This window comes from Eschrichtius robustus, chromosome 3, assembly GCF_028021215.1.
Source record: "Eschrichtius robustus isolate mEscRob2 chromosome 3, mEscRob2.pri, whole genome shotgun sequence".
Lineage (NCBI taxonomy): Eukaryota > Metazoa > Chordata > Mammalia > Artiodactyla > Eschrichtiidae > Eschrichtius > Eschrichtius robustus.
In genome coordinates this window covers 12,123,044-12,144,290 of record NC_090826.1, presented here as the reverse complement: position 1 = coordinate 12,144,290, position 21,247 = coordinate 12,123,044, and the positions used below count along the sequence as shown (strand labels likewise).

The 21,247-nt window shown below is 48.6% G+C and overlaps 1 protein-coding gene across 1 annotated transcript; it reads right to left on the bottom strand.

Annotated features, from left to right (window-relative positions):
• Positions 1-12,215: 12,215 nt before the first annotated feature.
• CTRC (chymotrypsin C) lies at positions 12,216-17,488 on the bottom strand. Its single transcript, XM_068537500.1, is given in 7 exon segments — positions 12,216-12,290; positions 12,841-12,993; positions 13,859-13,989; positions 13,992-14,003; positions 14,804-14,940; positions 15,818-15,943; positions 17,430-17,488. Coding segments are annotated over 7 exon segments (633 nt in total). The 3' UTR covers positions 12,216-12,275.
• Positions 17,489-21,247: the final 3,759 nt, after the last annotated feature.

The window sequence follows — 21,247 nt, the reverse complement described above, 5'->3', positions numbered from 1 at the left end:
TTACCCAGGAGAAGCACAAAACAGACCCACACAGGTAGGGTTTGGCAGTCCCAGCAACGGGGAGGAGGGAGTGCTGGCCGAGGAGGGCTTTGTTGGGATGGATCAAGATGTATCTATCATCTCCTCCTAAGACGACAACAGTTTGTACTTCTCCAGTAACTTCATCTGCCAAGTGGGCTCAGAGCAGGAACTTCTTAGAAAGGGAGGCTGACACTCACCAAACATATACATCAGATGCACTCACATGTCTTACCTAATCTAAGCCTTACAAAACCTTGCAAAAGGGTCCCATATTTCAAGCAAGGAAGCTGAGGTTCAGAGAGGTAAAGTGACTTGCCCAAGATCACATAGCTTCTAAGCAGCAGAATGGGGATTCCAACATAGGTTGGTCTGATTTCCAAGCCCCTTTACTTGATGCCGCTGAAGATGGCCTTCCAAATGTCCTCCTAGCACTGCAATAAACCCCTTGTTTTTGGAGGGGGTGGGGGAAGGGTGGAGAAAATGAGCAAGGGTTCCTGATGGATGTTCTTGCTCTGCCTTAAACCTTCACTCTTATTGCTTGTGGTTTGAGCATGGTGCCAGGCAGGCCAGGCTCTGGTGAGACAGTCCTGCTCTGTGACCACAGATTCTACCTTTTGCCCAGCTAGGAAAGCAGAGCAGAAAGTGGACTCCATCTGTTAAGATCTGAGTTCAAGCCCTCACTGAATCAGATCTGAGCATTATAGCTTGGAGGGACAAGTCACTTCTCTCCTGGGCCCGGGTTTCTTAGATAACAATCCAGGCCTGATTGCAGGATCATTGTATGGGTGAGAAAATGGGCGTGAGAAAATTTTGTAATCTCCCACGGATCATGAGGAAGGTGAAGGAGGCTGGGGTACAGAACCCCGTTGCCCTAGACGTCAGAATATCTGGGTTCTAGTCCCAACTGCATTCCCTAACTCCTTTAACAGTTTGGGCTCTTGTTTATAATCTGTAGCAGTCACTACAACAACAAACTATTTCTAAAGTTTCCTATTTTATCTTGAATTAATGTGACCATGCCATTCTGTTCCATGTATCTGTGTTTGTTTTACTATAAAATAAGGTTTTCCCTGTATGAGGTCACTGGACAAATACCAGTTTTGTGCATGCCATGGGCTTGCCATGTGATCCTGGGCAAGTCACACAGGTCCTCTGGCCTGGGGCTGCCCATGAATGAAACAGTGAGAGGGACATATGCCTGGCCTATTTCACCACGTTGCTGGGAGGGTTTGAAAGTGACAGAAAACTTCATCAAACAGGCTTAAGCCAAAGAGTCATTCACTGGGACACAAGATGGAAAAGTCCAGGAGCAGGGCTTACTTCAGGCACAGCTGGATCCAGGGCTCTGGTGATGTCCCTAGGACTCGGCTTCTCTCCAGCTTTTGGCTCTGCTTTCCACTGTGAGAGTCCACTCTCAGGCTCCATCAAGTGGCCTGTAGAAGTTCCAGGTTGTCCTATGGGGACAAGAGGGCTACAGAATCTCTGACCCAGGGTTTCTCAACCATGGCACTATTGACCTCTTGGGTGATGGTTCTTTGTTATGAGAGCCGTCCTGTGCACTGTAGGATATTTAGCAGCAATCCTGGCCCCCACCCACTAGATGCCAGCAGTCCCTTCCCTCCATTTCTGGTTGTGACAACCAGAAATGTCCCTACACGTTGCCGAATGTACCCTGGAGCGCAAAACCACCCCCTCTTCCTCTTTCCCCCATTTTGCTGTTCTAGCCTCGCATCCCTCATCCTCAAACACATCAGGGAATGAGCGAGAGCTTCCTGGTAGTTCCCGCAGAAGTCCTGCAACTCTCTCTGATTGGATCTGCCTCAGGTCACATGCCCACCCCTGAACCGATTGTTGTGGTGGAGGAGGGACTGCTAGGGTGGATTGGCCAGGCCTGGAGCACAAGTCCCACCTCTGGATCTGGGCTCCAGGCTCCTGATGGAGGTGCGGGGGAGGGACAGCACCAATTAACAATGGAGGCTTCTGGAGGGGGAATGGAGGCTGGGAGAGAGAGTGGGTTTTACAGCCCACTTCCCCCATGGGGCTCAGTCCCCCATTGATCTGTTGTGGGACAACAAGGCAATCTGTTAAGTTCTAGCCTCGGCTGGGTCTTTGAGGTCTCAGCGGGAACAGGGAGATGCAGATGCGAATTTCTCACGGGACGTATGACCCATTCACAAGGGTTCCTCTGAGAAGCCATATGCTCAGTGGTTAGAGGCTTGGGTTTGCACCCCTGTGCCTCCCGGTAGTGACTCTGGTCTGGATTGTCGCTACTCACAGAGTGGTCTGGACCAGCATAGCTTAGGATCTGGTTAGAAATGGAGACTCGGGGGGACTTCCCTGGAGGTCCAGTGGCTAAGACTTCGCCTTCCAATGCAGGGGCTGTGGGTTTGATCCCTGGTTGGGGAGCTAAGATCCCACATGACTTGCGACCAAAAAACATAAAACAGAAGCAATACTGTAACAAATTCAATAAAGACTTTAAAAACGGTTCACTTCAAAAAAATCTTAAAAAAAAAAAAAGAAATGCCGACTCAGGACTTCCCTGGTGGTCCAGTTGTTGAGACTCCGCGCTCCCAATGCAGGGGCCCCGGGTTTCATCCCTGGTCAGGGAACTAGATCCCACATGCCACAACTAAGAGCCCGCATGCCTCAACGAAGATCCCGTATGCTGCAACTAAGACCCGGGGCAGCCAAATATATATATGTGTGTGTATATATAAATATAAAAGAAATGCAGACTCTCCCACCCAGGCCTACTGATTCAGCATCTGCAGTTTAACAAGATACCTAGGTGATTCTTCTGCACATTAAAATTTGAGATGACCTGGGCTAGAACAAGTTTCATCTCTTTAACTCAATTTCTTCACCTACCAAATGCAACAATAACAATCCCATCTATCTCTTAGGATTGTTGTTAGAATTAAGCAACGTTTTATTCACTTAAAACACTGAGAATCATAAATGTGCAATAAAATGTTCACTCTTCAAGCCTTAGACCTGTAGGCCTCAGCTATCAGAATAGCACAGAATTCTTCAAACTTTTCCATCAAAGAATCCTAGGAGATTCCCAGGGGTTGGCAAACTGTTTCTGTAAAGGACCAGATAATAAATATTTTAGGATTGTGGGCCATACGGTCTCTGTTGCAACTACTCAACCCTGCTGTTACAGTGCAAAAGTAGCCCGATAGGCATAGCTGTTTTCCAATAAAGCTTTATTTACAAAATGGATTTGGTTTGCAGCCTCCGGTTTTCAGTAGATTAATGATGTGGGGTCTAGCATGCAACAGTCACCACGAGAGCAAAATGTCTCCGGAGTCTCATTCTTCATCTTGAAAGCTTGATCTGAATCTTGCAGCTTATTTCATAGCACAGCTGGGTTTATTTTAATGTGCATTTTTTTCTTCCCACACAATCTTCATAGGAAATCAGTGCTTTGGGAAGATGCTCTGTGTTTATTCTCTGCCATTACCTGCTCCCCAGCCCATCACCTTGTGAAGCTTTGCAGATAGGTGCCCCCCACCTGATGAGAGTGAGCTTCAGAGGACTGACCCCCACGGCCTGCTGGGAATGGAGCTCCCTCTCCCAAGGAATAAAAGGGAGAGGGAGGATTTCCTAACAGGGGTCCAGGTGTGAGGTCAGTAGTAGTAATGATGCCTCCGATCGCAAGCCTCTCTTATTTTGTTGGCTCCCAAAGGGAGGGAGGGAGGGATGGAGGGGAGGTGCCCATTTTACCGATGAGAAAACTGAGGCTCTGAGAGGTTAAGTGACTCAGCTGCTGTCATTGCCTATCACTGGCAGAGTTCAGAGCTCCAGCATAGTGACCGCCTTCCCTTCTGCCCTGCCATAGTTTATGCTATTAATTTGTGTCCAAGATAACGGAGGGTGTGGGAGATTGCCAGGATGGCTCTGATCCTTCACCCCTCCCTGTATCCACGCCTTTTGTTATGTAACTTTGCGGTGGCCTCCTGGGAGGAGGATGAGAGCCCTGTGGAGCTGAGCTGCCCCAGCCAGACCCAGACTTGACCCCTAGACATATGAGTGATTCCAGCCAAAATCAGCAGGGCCACCTAACTGACCCCAACTGACTCCAGGCGTGTGAGCAATAAATACTTGTCGTTGGATGCCGCTGAGCATTTGTGGTTGGTTTTTACTCAACATAATTTTTTTTTTTTTTTTTTTTTAGGTCTTGAATCCATTTTGAGTTTATTTTTGTGTATGGTGTTAGGGAGTATTCTAATTTCATTCTTTTACATGTAGCTGTCCAGTTTTCCCAGCACCACTTATTGAAGAGACTGTCTTTTCTCCATTGTATATCTTTGCCTCCTTTGTCATAGATTAGTTGACCATAGGTGCGTGGGTTTATCGCTGGGCTTTCTATCTTGTTCCATTGATCTATGTTTCTGTTTTTGTGCCAGTACCATATTGTCTTGATTACTGTAGCTTTGTAGTAGAGTCTGAAGTCAGGGAGTCTGATTCCTCCAGCTCCATTTTTTCCCCTCAAGACTGCTTTGGCTATTCGGGGTCTTTTGTGTCTCCATACAAATTTTAAGATGATTTGGTCTAGTTCTGTAAAAAATGCCATTGGTAATTTGATAGGGATTGCATTGAATCTGTAGATTGCTTTGGGTAGTATACTCATTTTCACAATGTTGATTCTTCCAATCCAAGAACATGGTATATCTCTCCATCTGTTGGTATCATCTTTAATTTCTTTCATCAGTGTCTTACAGTTTTCTGCATACAGGCCTTTTGTCTCCCTAGGTAGGTTTATTCCTAGGTATTTTATTCTTTTTGTTGCAATGGTAAATGGGAGTGTTTCCATAATTTCTCTTTCAGATTTTTCATCATTAGTGTATAGGAATGCAAGAGATTTCTGTGCATTAATTTTGTATCCTGCAACTTTACCATATTCATTAATTAGCTCTAGCAGTTTTCTGGTGGCAGTTTTAGGATTCTCTATGTATAATATCATGTCATCCGCAAACAGTGACAGTTTTACTTCTTCTTTTCCAATTTGTATTCCTTTTATTTCTTTTTCTTCTCTGATTGCCGTGGCTAGGACTTCCAGAACTATGTTGAATAATAGTGGTGAGAGTGGACATCCTTGTGTTGTTCCTGATCTTAGAGGAAATGCTTTCAGTTTTTCACCATTGAGAATGATGTTTGCTGTGGGTTTGTCATATATGGCCTTTATTATGTTGAGGTAGGTTCCCTCTATGCCCACTTTCTGGAGAGTTTTTATCAGAAATGGGTGTTGAATTTTGTCAAAAGCTTTTTCTGCATCTATTGAGATGATCATATGGTTTTTCTTCTTCAATTTGTTAATATGGTGTATCACATTGATTTGCGTATATTGAAGAATCCTTGCATCCCTGGGATAAATCCCACTTGATCGTGGTGTATGATCCTTTTAATGTGTTGTTGGATTCTGTTTGCTAGTATTTTGTTGAGGATTTTTGCATCTATATTCATCAGTGATATCGGTCTGTAATTTTCTTTCTTTGTAGTGTCTTTGTCTGGTTTTGGTATCAGGGTGATGGTGGCCTCATAGAAGGAGTTTGGGAGTGTTCCTTCCTCTGCAATTTTTTGGAAGAGTTTGAGAAGGATGGGTGTTAGCTCTTCTCTAAATGTTTGATAGAATTCACCTGTGAAGCCATCTGGTCCTGGACTTTTGTTTGTTGGAAGATTTTTAATCACAGTTTCAATTTCATTGCTTGTGATTGGCCTGTTCGTATTTTCTGTTTCTTCCTGGTTCAGTCTTGGAAGGTTATACCTTTCTAAGAATTTGTCCATTTCTTCCAGGTTGTCCATTTTATTGGCATAGAGTTGCTTGTAGTAGTCTCTTAGGATGCTTTGTATTTCTGCAGCGTCTGTTGTAACTTCTCCTTTTTCATTTCTGATTTTATTGATTTGAGTCCTCTCCCTCTTTTTCTTGATGAGTCTGGCTAATGGCTTATCAATTTTGTTTATCTTCTCAAAGAACCAGCTTTTAGTTTTATTGATCTTTGCTATTGTTTTCTTTGTTTCTATTTCATTTATTTCTGCTCTGATCTTTATGATTTCTTTCCTTCTGCTAACTTTGGGTTTTGTTTGTTCTTCTTTCTCTAGTTTCTTTAGGTGTAAGGTTAGATTGTTTACTTGAGATTTTTCTTGTTTCTTTAGGTAGGCTTGTATAGCTATAAACTTCCCTCTTAGAACTGCTTTTGCTGCATCCCATAGGTTTTGGGTTGTCGTGTTTTCATTGTCATTTGTCTCTAGGTATTTTTTGATTTCTTCTTTGATTTCTTCAGTGATCTCTTGGTCATTTAGTAACGTATTGTTTAGCCTCCATGTGTTTGTCTTTTTTACGTTTTTTTCCCTGTAATTCATTTCTAATCCCATAGCATTGTGGTCAGAAAAGATGCTTGATATGATTTCAGTTTTCTTAGATTTACTGAGGCTTGATTTGTGACCCAAGATGTGATCTATCCTGAAGAATGTTCCGTGCGCACTTGAGAAGAACGTGTAATCTGCTGTTTTTGGATGGAATGTCCTATAAATATCAATTAAATCTATCTGGTCTATTGTGTCATTTAAAGCTTCTGTTTCCTTATTTATTTTCATTTTGGATGATCTGTCCATTGGTGTAAGTGAGGTGTTAAAGTCCCCCACTATTATTGTGTTACTGTCAATTTCCTCTTTTATGGCTGTTAGCAGTTGCCTTATGTATTGAGGTGCTCCTATGTTGGGTGCATATATATTTATAATTGTTATATCTTCTTCTTGGATTGATCCCTTGATCATTATGTAGTGTCCTTCTTTGTCTCTTGTAACATTCTTTACTTTAAAGTCTATTTTATCTGATATGAGTATAGCTACTCCAGCTTTCTTTTGATTTCCATTTGCATGGAATATCTTTTTCCATCCCCTCACTTTCAGTCTGTATGTGTCCCTAGGTCTAAAGTGGGTCTCTTGTAGACAGCATATATATGGGTCTTGTTTTTGTATCCATTCAGCAAGCCTGTGTCTTTTGGTTGGAGCATTTAATCCATTCACGTTTAAGGTAATTATCGATATGTATGTTCCTATGACCATTTTCTTAATTGTTTTGGGTTTGCTTTTGTAGGTCCTTTTCTTCTCTTGTGTTTCCCACTTAGAGAAGTTCCTTTAGCATTTGTTGTAGAGCTGGTTTGGTGGTGCTGAATTCTCTTAGCTTTTGCTTGTCTGTAAAGCTTTTGATTTCTCCATCAAATCTAAATGAGATCCTTGCCGGGTAGAGTAATCTTGGTTGTAGGTTCTTCCCTTTCATCACTTTAAGTATATCATGCCACTCCCTTCTGGCTTGTAGAGTTTCTGCTGAGAAATCAGCTGTTAACCTTATGGGAGTTCCCTTGTATGTTATTTGTCGTTTTTGCCTTGCTGCTTTCAATAATTTTTCTTTGTCTTTAATTTTTTCCATTTTGATTACTATGTGTCTCGGCGTGTTTCTCCTTGGGTTTATCCTGTATGGGACTCTCTGCGCTTCCTGGATTTGGGTGGCTATTTCCTTTCCCATGTTAGGGAAGTTTTCGACTATAATCTCTTCAAATATTTTCTCTGGCCCTTTCTCTCTCTCTTCTCCTCCTGGGACCCCTATAATGCGAATGTTGTTGCGTTTAATGTTGTCCCAGAGGTCTCTTAGGCTGTCTTCATTTCTTTTCATTCTTTTTTCTTTAATGTGTTCCGCAGCAGTGAATTCCACCATTCTGTCTTCCAGGTCACTTATCCGTTCTTCTGCCTCAGTTATTCTGCTATTGATTCCTTCTAGTGTAGTTTTCATTTCAGTTATTGTATTGGTCATCTCTGTTTGTTTGTTCTTTAATTCTTCTAGGTCTTTGTTAATCATTTCTTGCATCTTCTCAATCTTTGCCTCCATTCTTATTCCGAGGTCCTGGATCATCTTCACTATCATTATTCTGAATTCTTTTTCTGGAAGGTTGCCTATCTCCACTTCATTTGGTTGTTTTTCTGGGGTTTTTTCTTGTTCCTTCATCTGGTACATAGCCCTCTGCCTTTTCATCTTCTCTATCTTTCTGTAACTGTGGTTTTTGGTCCACAGGCTGCAGGATTGTATTTTTTCTTGCTTCTGCTGTCTGCCCTCTGGTGGTTGAGGCTATCTAAGAGGCTTGATGGGAGGCTCTGGTGGTGGGTAGAGCTGACTGTTTCTACTCAACATTATTAATTACGCTGGAAGTAGCTGATACAGTGGGTAAAAGCCTTTGTGAACGTCTTTGAGCAACAATTCTCCTCTTAGGTTTCTGTCTACGTGGGCTCATTGCCAGCTCCGCTCAAGCTTGTCAGCACACGTGCAGCCTCCACCCTTTCCTGGCAGGGCCACTCGAGGAATCAGTGTGTGAGGCGGGCCTTGAGATTTCGGGATTAATGGCAGAATAACATGGTTGTTAGTCACACAGGCTCTGGAGTCAGACTACCTGGGTTTAAGCCCTGGTGCCCCATTACTAGCTGTGCAATCTTGGGTGAGGGTTTCTTTTTGTTTTGTTTTGTTTTTGAGCAGAGAAAGGTTTATTGCAGGGCCAAGCAAGGAGAATGGGCAGCTCATGCTCAAAAAGCCTGAACTCTCCAAAGATTTTTGGGAAGAGTTTTTATAGGCAAAATTTGCGGGGAGGGCTCTAAGGTGTGTAACCTTCCTCTGATTGGTTGGTGGTCAGGTGACAGGGTGGTGTTCCAGGAATCTCCAACATAAGCCTTCTGGCTCTGACCAGTGTGCGGTCCACGTGCTTGGGCTCAGCCTGAAGTTACCATCCTCTACCTGGGTGGGGGCCTTAGTTCCTCTAAAAGAACTCAGAGATAGGTATCAGATTGTTATTGGGTGAGTTTTTAAACCCCTCTGAGTCTCAGGTTCCTCATCTGCAAAGGGGGATAATAATCAGGGTTGCCAGGATTATTAAATGAGATTGAGTATATAAAGCCCTTGGATGGTACCTGGCACACAGATTACCAAGTGCTCAGTACACACTAGCCACGGCGCCTGCATTAGACACACAATGGCACTCTAGTGGGTCACTGGCATGAGGGCTCTCAGGCCCCCAGGCCAGGGGAACTCCTGCCGAGGCAAAAGGTGGAGGTGGAGGGTCACTGCCTAAGTGCCCACTCTCCCTGGCTCCCAACCACTGGTTTGTGACCTCTTGGACAAAGTCTACAGATCCTTGCTCTCATCCCAGCCAGATCCCAGGGAGTCCTTCCTGACCCCTCCTTTGCCTCCCTCTTACACTCCCCACCTCGTACTTTAGATTTTGCCAGAAGGGAGGAGTGATGGTGTATTTATCTCCTATTGCTGCTTTAACAAATTACCACAAATACAGTGCTGAAAACATAAAAGTGTACTTTTTTACAGCTCTGGAGGTCAGAAGTCCACAATCGGTGTCACTGGGCTAAAGCAGGGCTGGTTCCTTCTGGAGACTCTAGGGGAGAATCCTTTCCCTTGCCTTTTCCAGCGTCTAGAGGCTGCCTGCATTCCTTGGCTTGTGGCCCCTCCCTCCATCTACAAAGTCAGCAGCATCGCATCTTCAGATCTCCCTCTGACTCTGACCCCCTGCTTCTGTCCTCATATCTCCTTGTGACTAATCCCTCTTATAAGGACTCTTGTGATTCCACAGAGCCCGCCTGGATAATCCAGGCTAATCACCCCATCCCAGGATCCTTAAATTAATCACATCTGCGAAATCCCTTTTGCCACATAAGGTAATGCATTCATATGTTCTGGGATCTATGGCATGGACATCTTTGGAGGGCTATTATTTTGTCTACCACAGATAGGCATTGACCCTTGTATATGACAGTGGATCTTGTCCCTGAATCTGAGAATTTTACACTATTGCTGAACAGACAGAACTGTGGCTTATGTTTTACCATTTATTAGCTAATAAAAAGTAGCTTTGATAATCCAATCACATTCCCAAAAGTTATATAGATTTGGCACCGGGGGTGGGGGGGGATGCTGCTGTCCAACACTATACATATGTCTCTTAAATAATTACTGAATTTTTACTGAATTACTGAACCTACCTCTCCTTTCCATCTGCAGCTTGATGGTTGGGGCCCCATTAATTCTGGCCTAGAACATTGCAGCAGCCTCCTAACTGGCCTCCCTGCCTCCATTCTTGCCTGCTCCAAATCACCCTCCATATAGCTGTCAGATGAATGCTTTAGTGTGTACATCTGACCACAGAGGTCACTTCTCTATCTAAAACCACTCTACGGTTCCCTATTGCCCTCAGAATAAAGTCCCAACAGCCCTCTACCATGGCTACAAGTCCTTCCAGGAAGGGCCTTTCTCACTCTCTAGCCACATCTCTTGCCCCTCCCTGTTAGGGTGACTGACCATCCCAGTTTGCCTGGGACAGCGCTGAAAGTACCACTTCCTGGAAAACTACTCAGTGCCGGGACCACTGGTCTCCCAGTCCCTGCCCTGTGCCTTATGCTCTAGCAACACCTGCTTGGAGATTCTTCCAAGCAGTTACCATGACTTTGCTTATGGCCTTCCCTCAGTCAGGAAAGTGACCCCTTATGTTATCCCCCAGGGTATCAGTTAGGACTGTGCTGAGCTGCAAGTAACTGAAAACTGGACTACAGTGGTTAAAACAAATGCAGGTTTATTTATTTTTTACATAACTAGACATTCAGAGAACGGTTGCTGACATCAGATCTGCAGCTCGATGATGTCTGAGCTCATGTCTCTGTAATTCTCTTCACCACAAGAAGGTTGCCTTAGTTCCAGGCATCATATCCATATTCATATTCATCACAGGGCGGTAGAGCATGGTGGTCAAGAGCATGGGCTCTGGGACCAGATGAACAAAGTCTGGATCCCAGCTCCATCACCTCCCAGGTAAATCACCTTGGGAAGTCACTAACCATCTCTAGCCTCAGTTTTCTCATTTGTGAAATGGAGATGATGTTAATAACCTATGTCTTAGGATTGTTTTGGGGATTAAGTGAGGTAATACATGTAAAACCTGTAGAACGGTACCTGGCACAGAGTAAGTGTTCAGTAAGTGTTAGCTATTACTTTGAGATTATAACTGCAAGGGACCTGGGGACAGCAAGAATTTAGCATTTTTAGCCTCCAGTATAGAGACAACTACAAAAGGAGGAGGCTGGGAATGAAGTTTGGGTCAAGCAACCAGCAGCATCTTCTGTATTTTGGTACCTTCTATTCAGATGTAAAGAATACATTACACTGGGCATCACCACCTCTAGGAAGCCATCCTGGACTCTTCCTGCCAGCTCTCACTGGTTTAAGTGTCCCTTTGCTATGCTCCTGGACTGTATTCCTACCTTCACACTTACACCAGGGAACTCAATGATCTGTTTATGGGTCTGTCTCCTGCAGAGCAGGGATCTTGTCTGGACCATCCCTGGATTCCTATGGCTGAGCTGGTGCTGGGCTCCTTGTAGGCCCCATTGCTGGTTGAGAAAATAAAGTAGTTTTTGAGAATGAGCTTGACATCGTGGGAGGCCATGGTCCCCATCTCCAGGAACCAAAGTCTGATGGGGAAACTGGATAACTCATGGACCAACCAGAGGCAGCCGTAGTTGATGGCTTTCCTAAGAGGACTTCAGAGGCCGGGTTGGGGGTACCACCCTCCATAGATCAGCACATCCTCAGGAGCGCCCTGGACTAGAGACCCTATGGTCAGGGGTCGGAGGTCCCGCTTGGATGTACCTCACTGGACACTGGGTCCCTCTCTTTTCTGGACCCCCTTGCCCTCCAGTCGGCCTCAGGACCAGAGGGCCCTGCCCTGAGCCTCTTGCCTGTGCATCACTGGCCGTCTGTTCCAGTGATCTGGCCCAGCTCTTTCCTTTTCTGGGCCTGAGCTTCCCTGCCTGTCTAGTGCAGTGCAAGCTTTCCCACCTCTGACCTGCTGTGACTATGTGTGGAAGCCATTGCAGTTTGATCAGGGCCTGGTGGTTCACGGCTTATGAGATGTGCGGGGATGGGGCAGGTGTCTTGTGTGTCCTTAACTCATATTCCCTCAGGCACCAGGTGGCTTCCTGGGGGTGCCCCCTCCACCAGCATCCCCAGCAGCTCCCTCCAAGGCCTAACCAGCCTGGCTGAGGGGGGTCTCTCATTGCACCCCTGGTATGGAAACGGGCAGCCCCTAGAGAGCCCGGGAACCCGCAGGGGAAGCGCAAATCAAGAACGCAGGTCGCTTGAGGGGGAAGGAGGTTTATTGTGGTTGCCGGGATTTGCAGCCTTGGCTCCCAGGGATGAATCACAGCTGTAAGTGCTGGAGAAGCAGAGAACAGAGTGAGGGACTCTGGGTGTGGGGGTGGGGGTGAGGCTCTGCCGGGAGGGTAGGAACATGGCCGGCAGCCCCGGGCCTTGACAAGCCAGGCTTGCCTCTGCCCAAGGGGTCTGGCCCTCTCGGCAATTCCAACCACTGTGCAGGTGAGCTCAGGACACCTCCTGCTCCCAGGGTGGAAGCCCCCAGCCCAGGGTGACTCTCTGTCCCCCCACCCTCAAAATATAGATGGCCATCCATGCCGCCCCTTCTACTGTGCTGGGGCCACGTTTCACATTTGGGAGCCCTGGTGGGGAGCCTGGGCTTGGGACAGAAGCATTTGCTGAAGCCAATGGATGAAAGAGTGGGGAAGTGAATGACCTTTTCCTTCACTGCCCCTGACTCAAGGCTGCATGCAATAAGCGCTCGATCAAAACATCTTGAAGGAGTGAGTGAGTGAATGGAGTGAGAGAGAGTGAGTAGGGGAGTGAGTGAAGGAAGGGCGAGGGAGGGTGAGGGGTGGGTGGTGAGAAGGGGGGCGGGGAGGCGCACCCACCTGGTTGATCCAGTTGATGTAGGCGGACACGCGGGTGAACACCGTGGGCTTCTTGAGGGTGTTGCAGCTCAGCCCGGAGCCAAAGCTGACAATGCCCCGCAACTCCCAAGAGCCGTTCTGGGCCTGGCAGTTTAGCGGGCCGCCCGAGTCCCCCTGCACCAGATGGGGCGGGTGTCAGAGGGAGGCTCGGGAAGCAGGTGAGGGTCAGGGCGGGGCATGTGGGTTGGCCTCTAACCCCTGTTTGGGCCTCAGCGTGTCCATAGTGAGGGAGGCAGAGAAAATGTGGTTTGTGGGTAACTTGGCCTTATTCTGGGGGGCCTTGGGGTGTCAGACTAGGTCTTGGTTTGCTGTGTGATCTTGGGATGTTGGGAACCCACTCTGTGCCTTGGTTTCCCTAGCTGTTCAGGTCACCATGCCTAAGACTCTGAGCTGCCCAGAGGGATGAGGATGCTGGGAGCCGTGTAGGAGACCCGGGAAAGTGAAAAAAATGGAAGTGGGGAGAGGCTCGTGTGCTTGAAAACGGGACAGTCCCTGATTGTCCTAGATGTTTCTTCGTTCTGTGCCAGACTCCCTGAGTCTTCCGTCTCCCTGGACCTTTGGAGCTGATGGTATGAAGGAACGTGTGCCCGGACTTCACCGAGGTCTCTCCTACCTGTGTTAGACTCAATTAGTCCTCACAGCAGCCCTGTGCTTACTATCGCTCCATTTTATGCATGGGAAAACTGAGGTTCAGATAGATCAAACAGCCTGCCCAAGGTCACACAGCTATGAAGTGGGGGGACTGGGACTCGGACTCAGATTCACTTTCAGCTTTCATGCTCTGGCCACAGTGTTGGTGGGGGAGGGGAAGAGGGACGGTGACAAGTTTCTCCTGAGCCTCTTAGGCCCAGCCGGGGCTCAGTCTCCCCCCAGGGAGAGGGTGTGGCGTCTCCCCACTTCTCACTCCTTTGCCCTCCTCACTGCCCCCTTCCATCTGGCCACCTGCGGTAGGGACGTGGGGCAGCGCCTCGACACTCACGTTGCAGGCTGAGATGACGCCATCACCCCCGGCGCAGACCATGGTGTCCTTCACCATGGTGTTCCACCAGTCTTTCTGGGAGCATGTGGCGTGATCCACCACAGGCTGCAGGCCCTGCTGCAGCTCATCAGCGATGGGCCGTTGGCTGGAGAGAGAACGGGTGGTGACCGGGCGGTCAGCCCAAACAGCCTCAGCCCCAGCCCAGGCCCAGGCCTTCAGGGAACAGAGGGCTGGATGGGGCTGGGACAGGACCGGGCGAGTTCTGGATAGACTTTGAGGGACGCACACACAGGCCCTTAATTGAGAGGCGAGACTCTGAGCCAATGGTCCTGAACTGTTTGGGTTAGAGACCCCTCTAAGGGCAGGGAAGGCAGAACCAACCCATAGAAAACCCTTAAGAAATAACCACTGAGTTATCTTAAATTTGGGTTCTGGGGTTTTAATTGCCAATGGTTTCCCTGTAGTTCTCTGCCTTTGGTGTCACACATTGAAAGGTCTTTCTCAACCCCAAATTTCCCAAATTTTAGAGGATCTGCATTTTCATCTAAGTATTCTGTAGTTTCACTTATTTGCATTTAACCTTTTAATTCATTTGGAATTTACTTGGGCATGTGGTATAACATAAGATCTAATCCCCCACCCCAAAATGGTTAGTTTCATTTATTTAATAGTCACTTACATGGCACTTAGTATGTGCCTAGCCCTGTTCTAAGCCCTTGACAAATTCTAGTCCATTTAATCCTTATAACACCCTTTATATGCACTTGTTAGAGCGTCTGCCACATGGTATATGCTTAATAAATATTAACCATTATTACAAAGTTTAAAAAGATGTGACGATGTTAAGGCAAAAAGGAAAGTGGTGGGCAAATGTGGGTGGTGTGCTTATCATGGGAGCTGCTTCCTCCAATAAGACACTTGTGTTTGGCCAGGGGCCATACTCACTCCAGAGACGGCCCCAGCCAGTGACATAGCAGGGGTAGTCCTGAGGCAGCAAGGAACCCTCCTCTGGCAGGCAGGCTAGCTGGATGGTGTCACTCAGTTCCACGGGCTCCGCCAGTTTGATAAGGGCAATGTCATTGCTGGAATCCAAAGTGGAGGTGGTGAATGGCAGGAGGGCCTGGTCCCCCAAGCCAATGCTAAGAGACCCAGGCTGTGAGTTGGGAGTCGGGCCAAGGGTGAGCAGGGATCCTCTGTAAACATCCTGGACCTCCAGCTTCTTACTGGCAGATAGAGATGCCGGAGGAGCAATGATCTGCCTTCTAAACCCATCACCCGCTCCTGTAGGTGTAGCTTCTTCCCCTCCATCCCACGCCACCTTATGTCTTCACAACATGAAAGGCTTAACAGAGGGGAGACAAGAGCAGAAGCATTCTGAACCACTGCAAGGTTATGTATCAACTGAAATTCAGCTAAGCAAATTGGAAATTACAATGATAAAAACACTTGCGGATGCAATTTTTAATGTTTTCGTGTTGCCAGAATGAAAATGGACAACCTTAGAGAGAGCCTGGTTTGATTTCTAGTTCTGCCATGTACTGGGCTGTGTGACCTGGGACACATTCCTTAACCTCTCTGATCCTCGGTTCCTTGTCTAGGGCTGTTGTGAGGATTAAATAAGAGATGGCATGTAAGCTGCTTATTACAATGTGGGCATGCAGTAGACATCAATAAAGGTGAGTGCTGGCTCATCCTCTGGCTGAGAGACTTCAGGTAATATACTGTGGGACCCTCAGGGTCCTTATTCCCTGTGTACTTTCCAGAGACCCTTGGCCAGTGATGGGTATTGGAGGGGTGTCCATCTCCACTTAGCGTTTTGCCATTTTGTGTAAAGCCATCACCTGTTGGCTGTTCAGGATAAGGATGGGGTCCAGGGACAGGCTCCGGCTGCATCTCAGGGACCGCTCCTTCTTCTGAGCTGCTCCCAGGGGGCTGTAAGACAGCCAGCTGGGCACTCACCGAATGAGGAAGGAGTTCCACTTCTGGTGGACAAAGATGGTGTCCACGCCCACGAACAGGGAGCCTTCCTCATTCTCCACCTCCAGGTTGTTCTTCCCCAGGGCCACGCGGTAAGTCAGGGTATTGCTGGACAGAGCAAGGGGACAGGGTCAGGGTGGCCTCCTGCCCCCACTGGCCGGTGGGGTAGAGGGGGAAGTTGGGTCTTTAGTGACCCAGCTTTGGGGCCACCGTGGGACTTGTTTGGGGGAAGGGAGTGTTCATCCCATTGACCCTTCCCAGGGCACGGGGTAAGGACCCTGGTCTTGGAGTCAAGTCCACTTTGACTGCTAGGTGGGTAGGCTCGGCCTCAGTTCTCTCACCTGTAAGGTGGAGATAATCTTGGAACTCACCTGCCAGGGCTGCTGTGAAGATGAACTAGTCCACACTGCTGCTGGCCTGCATTCTCTCTCCTGCATGCCTCTCTAACCGCCTCTTCCTCTCCCCTCACACAAACTGCCCCTGCCACACCGGCTTCCACTTTATTTCTCAAACGTACCAAGTGGGCTCCCTCCTCTGGGCCTTTGCATTAGCTGTTCCCTCCACCTGGAACACCCTACCCCCAGACCAATGACGTCTTCCCTTATTTCCTTCAGGTCTTTGCTCAAACATCCCCTTTCAAGAGAGATCTTCCCCCGGCCACGTCATTTAAAATAGAACTCCTCATACTTTTTATTCTCTTCCTGCTTTCTTTTTCTTCCTTGCCACTTGCTTTGTTATATATTTACTTGTTGAGTGGTCTGTCACTCTGTCTTCCACTAGAATATAAGCTCCCTGAGAGCACAGACTGTGTCCTCACTGCTGTGTTCCCTGGCGTATAGTAGGCGCACAGTAAATACTTGTGGAATGAACCGAGTTACTGGATGGGAGTAGCTTATTTAGCCCAGTGTCTGGAGTGTGTGCTTGAGAAAAGCAGCTTATCAGGCTCCTGCCCCCGGGCGAGGGCGGGGTGTCTGGCAGCTGTGAAGACTGTGACGCCCAACATGTTGTGAGTGCTCAGGATCGAGTGGCCGTCGAGGTGACCAGGCCCGCACTTATAGGCAGGAGGAGGGCGGGCCCACCTCGTCAAGGCTGAGCCACCCCTTGGGAGAAACCTGTTCTGTCAAGGCCCTTTCCCTGACCTTGGCTGGTTACTGTTTAATTTGTGCAGGAGCTGGAGCTGGCTTGGAGGCATGGGTTTCCCAAATACCCTGAGACAGAGCAAATCTGACATTTGCAGGTTTTGGGGGCCCTGCCACGCTGCTTGGCCTGACCTTTTTTTTAGTTGTCATTTACTGTGCCGGGTGCCATGCTCAATACCTCTTGCAGTCACTTAATTCTCCCAACAACATGCGGTAGACACTCTTGTCCGCTAATTAAACTTCACGAAGCTGAGACTCAGAGGGTCAGGGGCAATCCGGGGTCACACAGCTGGGCAACAACAGACCCAGGATTTGAAGTCAGTGCTTCTAACTTCAGTCTGGGGCTGCAAACTCCTGTGATGCACCGCTTCCTTCTCTGTCTTTATAGCTCTTTGTTTGCTTCCTGTCCTTTTCTTTCTCCCTTATTCAACTAATACTGTCTGGTCTTGGGGTACCCCCTGCTCTCCAGCACCTCCTCCCCAGGCTGTGGATGAAGGCTGAGGCGCTGGCACATCCTGGGAGGTGCTTGGTGGGCTAAGTTCCTACTTGGAGCCAGCTCAGTTGTCTCCCAGCAAGGTCTTCAGTCTCCCCGTCTCTAAAATGGGCAGGTAGGACCAGATGGACTCTCAGGCTCCTTTCAGTCCTAAAATTCCATGACTTGGATGTCAAGGTCGAGTGCAGATCTGGATTTGTGATGTGTGCCCAGAAGTTCCAGCTAGAGCCCCAGCAGTTTGGGCTCAGCCTGGCTCTCGGAGCATCTGGTTTAACCCACTTGTCCTGAGGCCCGACTTCTCCTCTTTGTCCCCTTTTGACTCATTCTCGTGCTCCTAGGAAGTTGTTTTCTGAGCTGGGCCCACTGGTCCCATTAGGAATTATTTCCTAATAAAGAAATTCAGAACGCTACACACCCTGCCGGTCATGGTGGTGAGCTGGGGGTAGAGGAGGACTCTTAACTCACACGTTTTTACAGCTTAAATCCTTTTTAAAAACAAGTGTGTGTTACTTTGGTCATATTAAAAATCAATAAAGTTTTGACTGAAAAAGCAACAGCAGAGAGGGAGTGTGAGGGAGTGTGTGTAGGGGTGATGGCCTCAGGCCTCAGAACTGGGGTGTCTGGGGGATCACAGGCTGCGAGAACTTTCTGTTGCCTTCTAGAGGATGGTCAGTGGCTACTGCCCACCACACCTCAGACCCAGAGCTGTTGGTCACCAAACTCTGCAAAGGGTCACCCTGGGCTGGGGACTGACATCGTAAAGAGATACAGGCTGAGCTAGGGACATATTGGGGGTCGCCAGGGTTCAGGGGGCAGGAGACAAGACGCCTGGTTGCTGTCGCAGTCAGTGACTTGCTGGACCCCGGACCTTGGGCAACTTCTGTGGCCTCAGTTTCTCTTGAACAACTTGGGAAAATGATTAGCTGGGCTTCTGTGAACGGGAGTTTGCTGATTTACACACACAGAGAGACAGCAAGGTCTAGGCGCCCATCTCAGTCACGTGTACAAACCCATGGATATACAAGCATACAGGGACAGGCAGACAGACAGACACACACACACCAGTGTCATACATAGAAAGCATTCCGTTATAAACACAGTCACCCTCAGAGCCATGAGCCACATGTTCAAAATGTACCCCGACATAGAAGTAGCCACAAGTGCACAGGCACATAGGTAGTGAGGTACCAGATAAAAAGTCATTCATTTTTTTTTCTTTTGGAATGTTCACAGAGAAACTGACCTTTTTGGAGAGGGAGGTTGCTGGCTGCTTTGGAAGGTGCAGACAGCATCAGCTTTAGGGGAACTTCATTGTTTTGAGACATTTACTAGTTGAGGTCCTTTATGTAAGACAGCACCAACAATTGTACTTGGAGAAAACTGAGGTCACTTTAGTCTTTTTCAGATGCTGAAGATGGGATGTTGAGTGCTTTGCCTAGTGTTGGACCATATTCCCAAAGGACGGAAAACCTAGAGCCGGTACTTCCTAGCTGTGTGACCTTGCGCTAGTGACTCAACCTCTCTGTGCTTCCACATCCTCATCTATAGAATGGAGATTAAAAAATGGTACCAGCCTCATAGGGTTTTTGTGAGGAGTGCCTGGCATAGGGCAAGCACTATATAAATGTTGGTTGTTATTATTATTGTTGTTGGTCATCTGGTTCTCATGAGAAAGCTTGAATCTGGACTGTCACTGAGCCCTTTTGCCTTTGTGGGCCCCTTCCTCCACCAAAAAATATTAAGAATTTTACGTTTTATGATTGTGCGGGTATAAAGACTAGTATAATCCAGTTTGGATTCTATTCATTTTTTTTCCTGCCAATTTTAAGAGAAACTAAAACATTTTTGTGGGCCTTAAAGTTATTGTGGGCTCCAGGCACTGGGCCCACCGTACTGATGGACGATTTGGCCCTGGCTGTGGCCCCTCCGCATGTCAGGTTCTGTACAACTGAATGGCTGAGAGAGACGTTGGGGAATGTTCTTTGGATCATCATGAGTGCCTGCTCTGGACCCTGGAGATGCCTTTAGCTGTGCCCTGGGGCAGCCAGGGAGAAAACTGTGCTCTCACTGGGAGCAACTGGGCAGAGGTGGGAGCTGCCTCTGCGCGTGCGCACGGCTAGTGCCAGCCCCTCCTGACCTGGCCCTGGTGCAGGGAGCCATCGGCCAGAGGACGCCATCACTCCAGGGGCTCGAAATGCCTAAAGTTATGGTGGTGACACTCAGTTGGCTGACCTGATTTTCTGGCCACCAAGATTGAAGAAGCAGCCCCAGGAGGACTTGGGAATAACTGCAGAAGGGCGCCCTGGGGGAGTGGATTGCTGTGATCGGAGGGCAGGGGGCTTGGTGTTGGATTAACTTAAAGCTGTGACTCTTGCCTGCCCAGACTGTGAGGCACTGACTTACCAGGTACACAGAAGCCCTTCATTTCCTTCATTCTTCCCAGACTCGCTGGGCAGCTCCGGTGCGTAGGCGCTGTGCTAGGGCTGGGGCCACAGAGAGGATTCCCAGACTCGCTGGGCAGCTCCGGTGCGTAGGCGCTGTGCTAGGGCTGGGGCCACAGAGAGGATAAGACCCTGTTCAGCACCGCTGGACCTCCCTGCCTGGCAGGGTGATAAGTATTCCTTGGAGTGTTCTGGGCCAAGAGCTGGGAGCCCCAAACGAGAAGAGGTTAGTTCTGGGTGGGAGCTTGACAGGGGGCAGGTGGGAAAGGGTGGCTTCTCTGCAGATTCCATGTCCAAAACGAACGTGAGGACTTGAGACTGTGAGGATGCCGGACACCCCCATCCTTATCCCACTGAAGCTCGTGTATTCCAAGGCCTGGAGCAGGGCCTCCCAGGATCTGGGCACTTAATGTCCCCCAGCCATTCAGGGCCAGACTGTGCTGGAAAAATAACCATGGGTGACTTGGCAGAGGCTGGGCTCAGGGGAGGGGAACGCCAGGAGAAGCAATGCCAAGGTTGGGAGTCAAGCAGGGAGGCTGTTGGTGAGAGCCTGAGAAACAGGGCAGGTGCCACTGCCCGGGGCCCATAATTTTTAGTTGCTGGGACAGGACTTTCGGGTGGCAAGTGTTACATCTTGGGTGGGACCCACTAAGGAGGCAGGCCTGGGGGCTGGCAGGGTTTCTCCTCAAAGCCAGATGAAAGTACTGGGTGTTCAGAGAGGGTTTGGGGGCTGAGTGAGGGGTTCAGTGTTTGGTGATGGGGGCCGGGACTCGGCGGGGGGAAGGCTCACTGAGAGCACGGGACCTGGGCAGGGTTTGAGGAGCCGTCTCCCTTTCCCACTCCTGGTCCCTGAATCACTTCAGGCCTCCTTATTCCTCCCGTGCCCTCTGCCCGGGCTGGGAGTGGGAGGTCTTGTGCGGGCTGAGGCTGGGGCCCCTCTCAGCTGGATCTGATGGTGGAGGGCCTGGCGTGGGACCGCTGGCCTGTGTCCCTCACATTCCGAGGGCTGGAGGCCCACATCCACCGCCGGGCCAGCTGGGCGGGGGCTCTGGGGCTTGAATTTTAGCCCTTCCCTGTCAGTATCCTCTGTCCCTCAGTTCTGAGACCCTTTTGCTAGCATGTCAGGGGTTCTGATGCTCTGCCCTTGGGAAGGCAATTGAAGGGCGACGCTTAACCCAACATGCGATGTTAATGATGGTGGCATCTCAGGCCCCAGGTGGCATGTGGGAGTGGCCTTTCTCAGGAAATACACTTCAAGGACGCAGCCTTCTCCAAGCAGGGCCTGTGAGGAAGCCAGAGGTGGAAGGCATTCTGGCTGCTGTCATACCACCCATGTCCA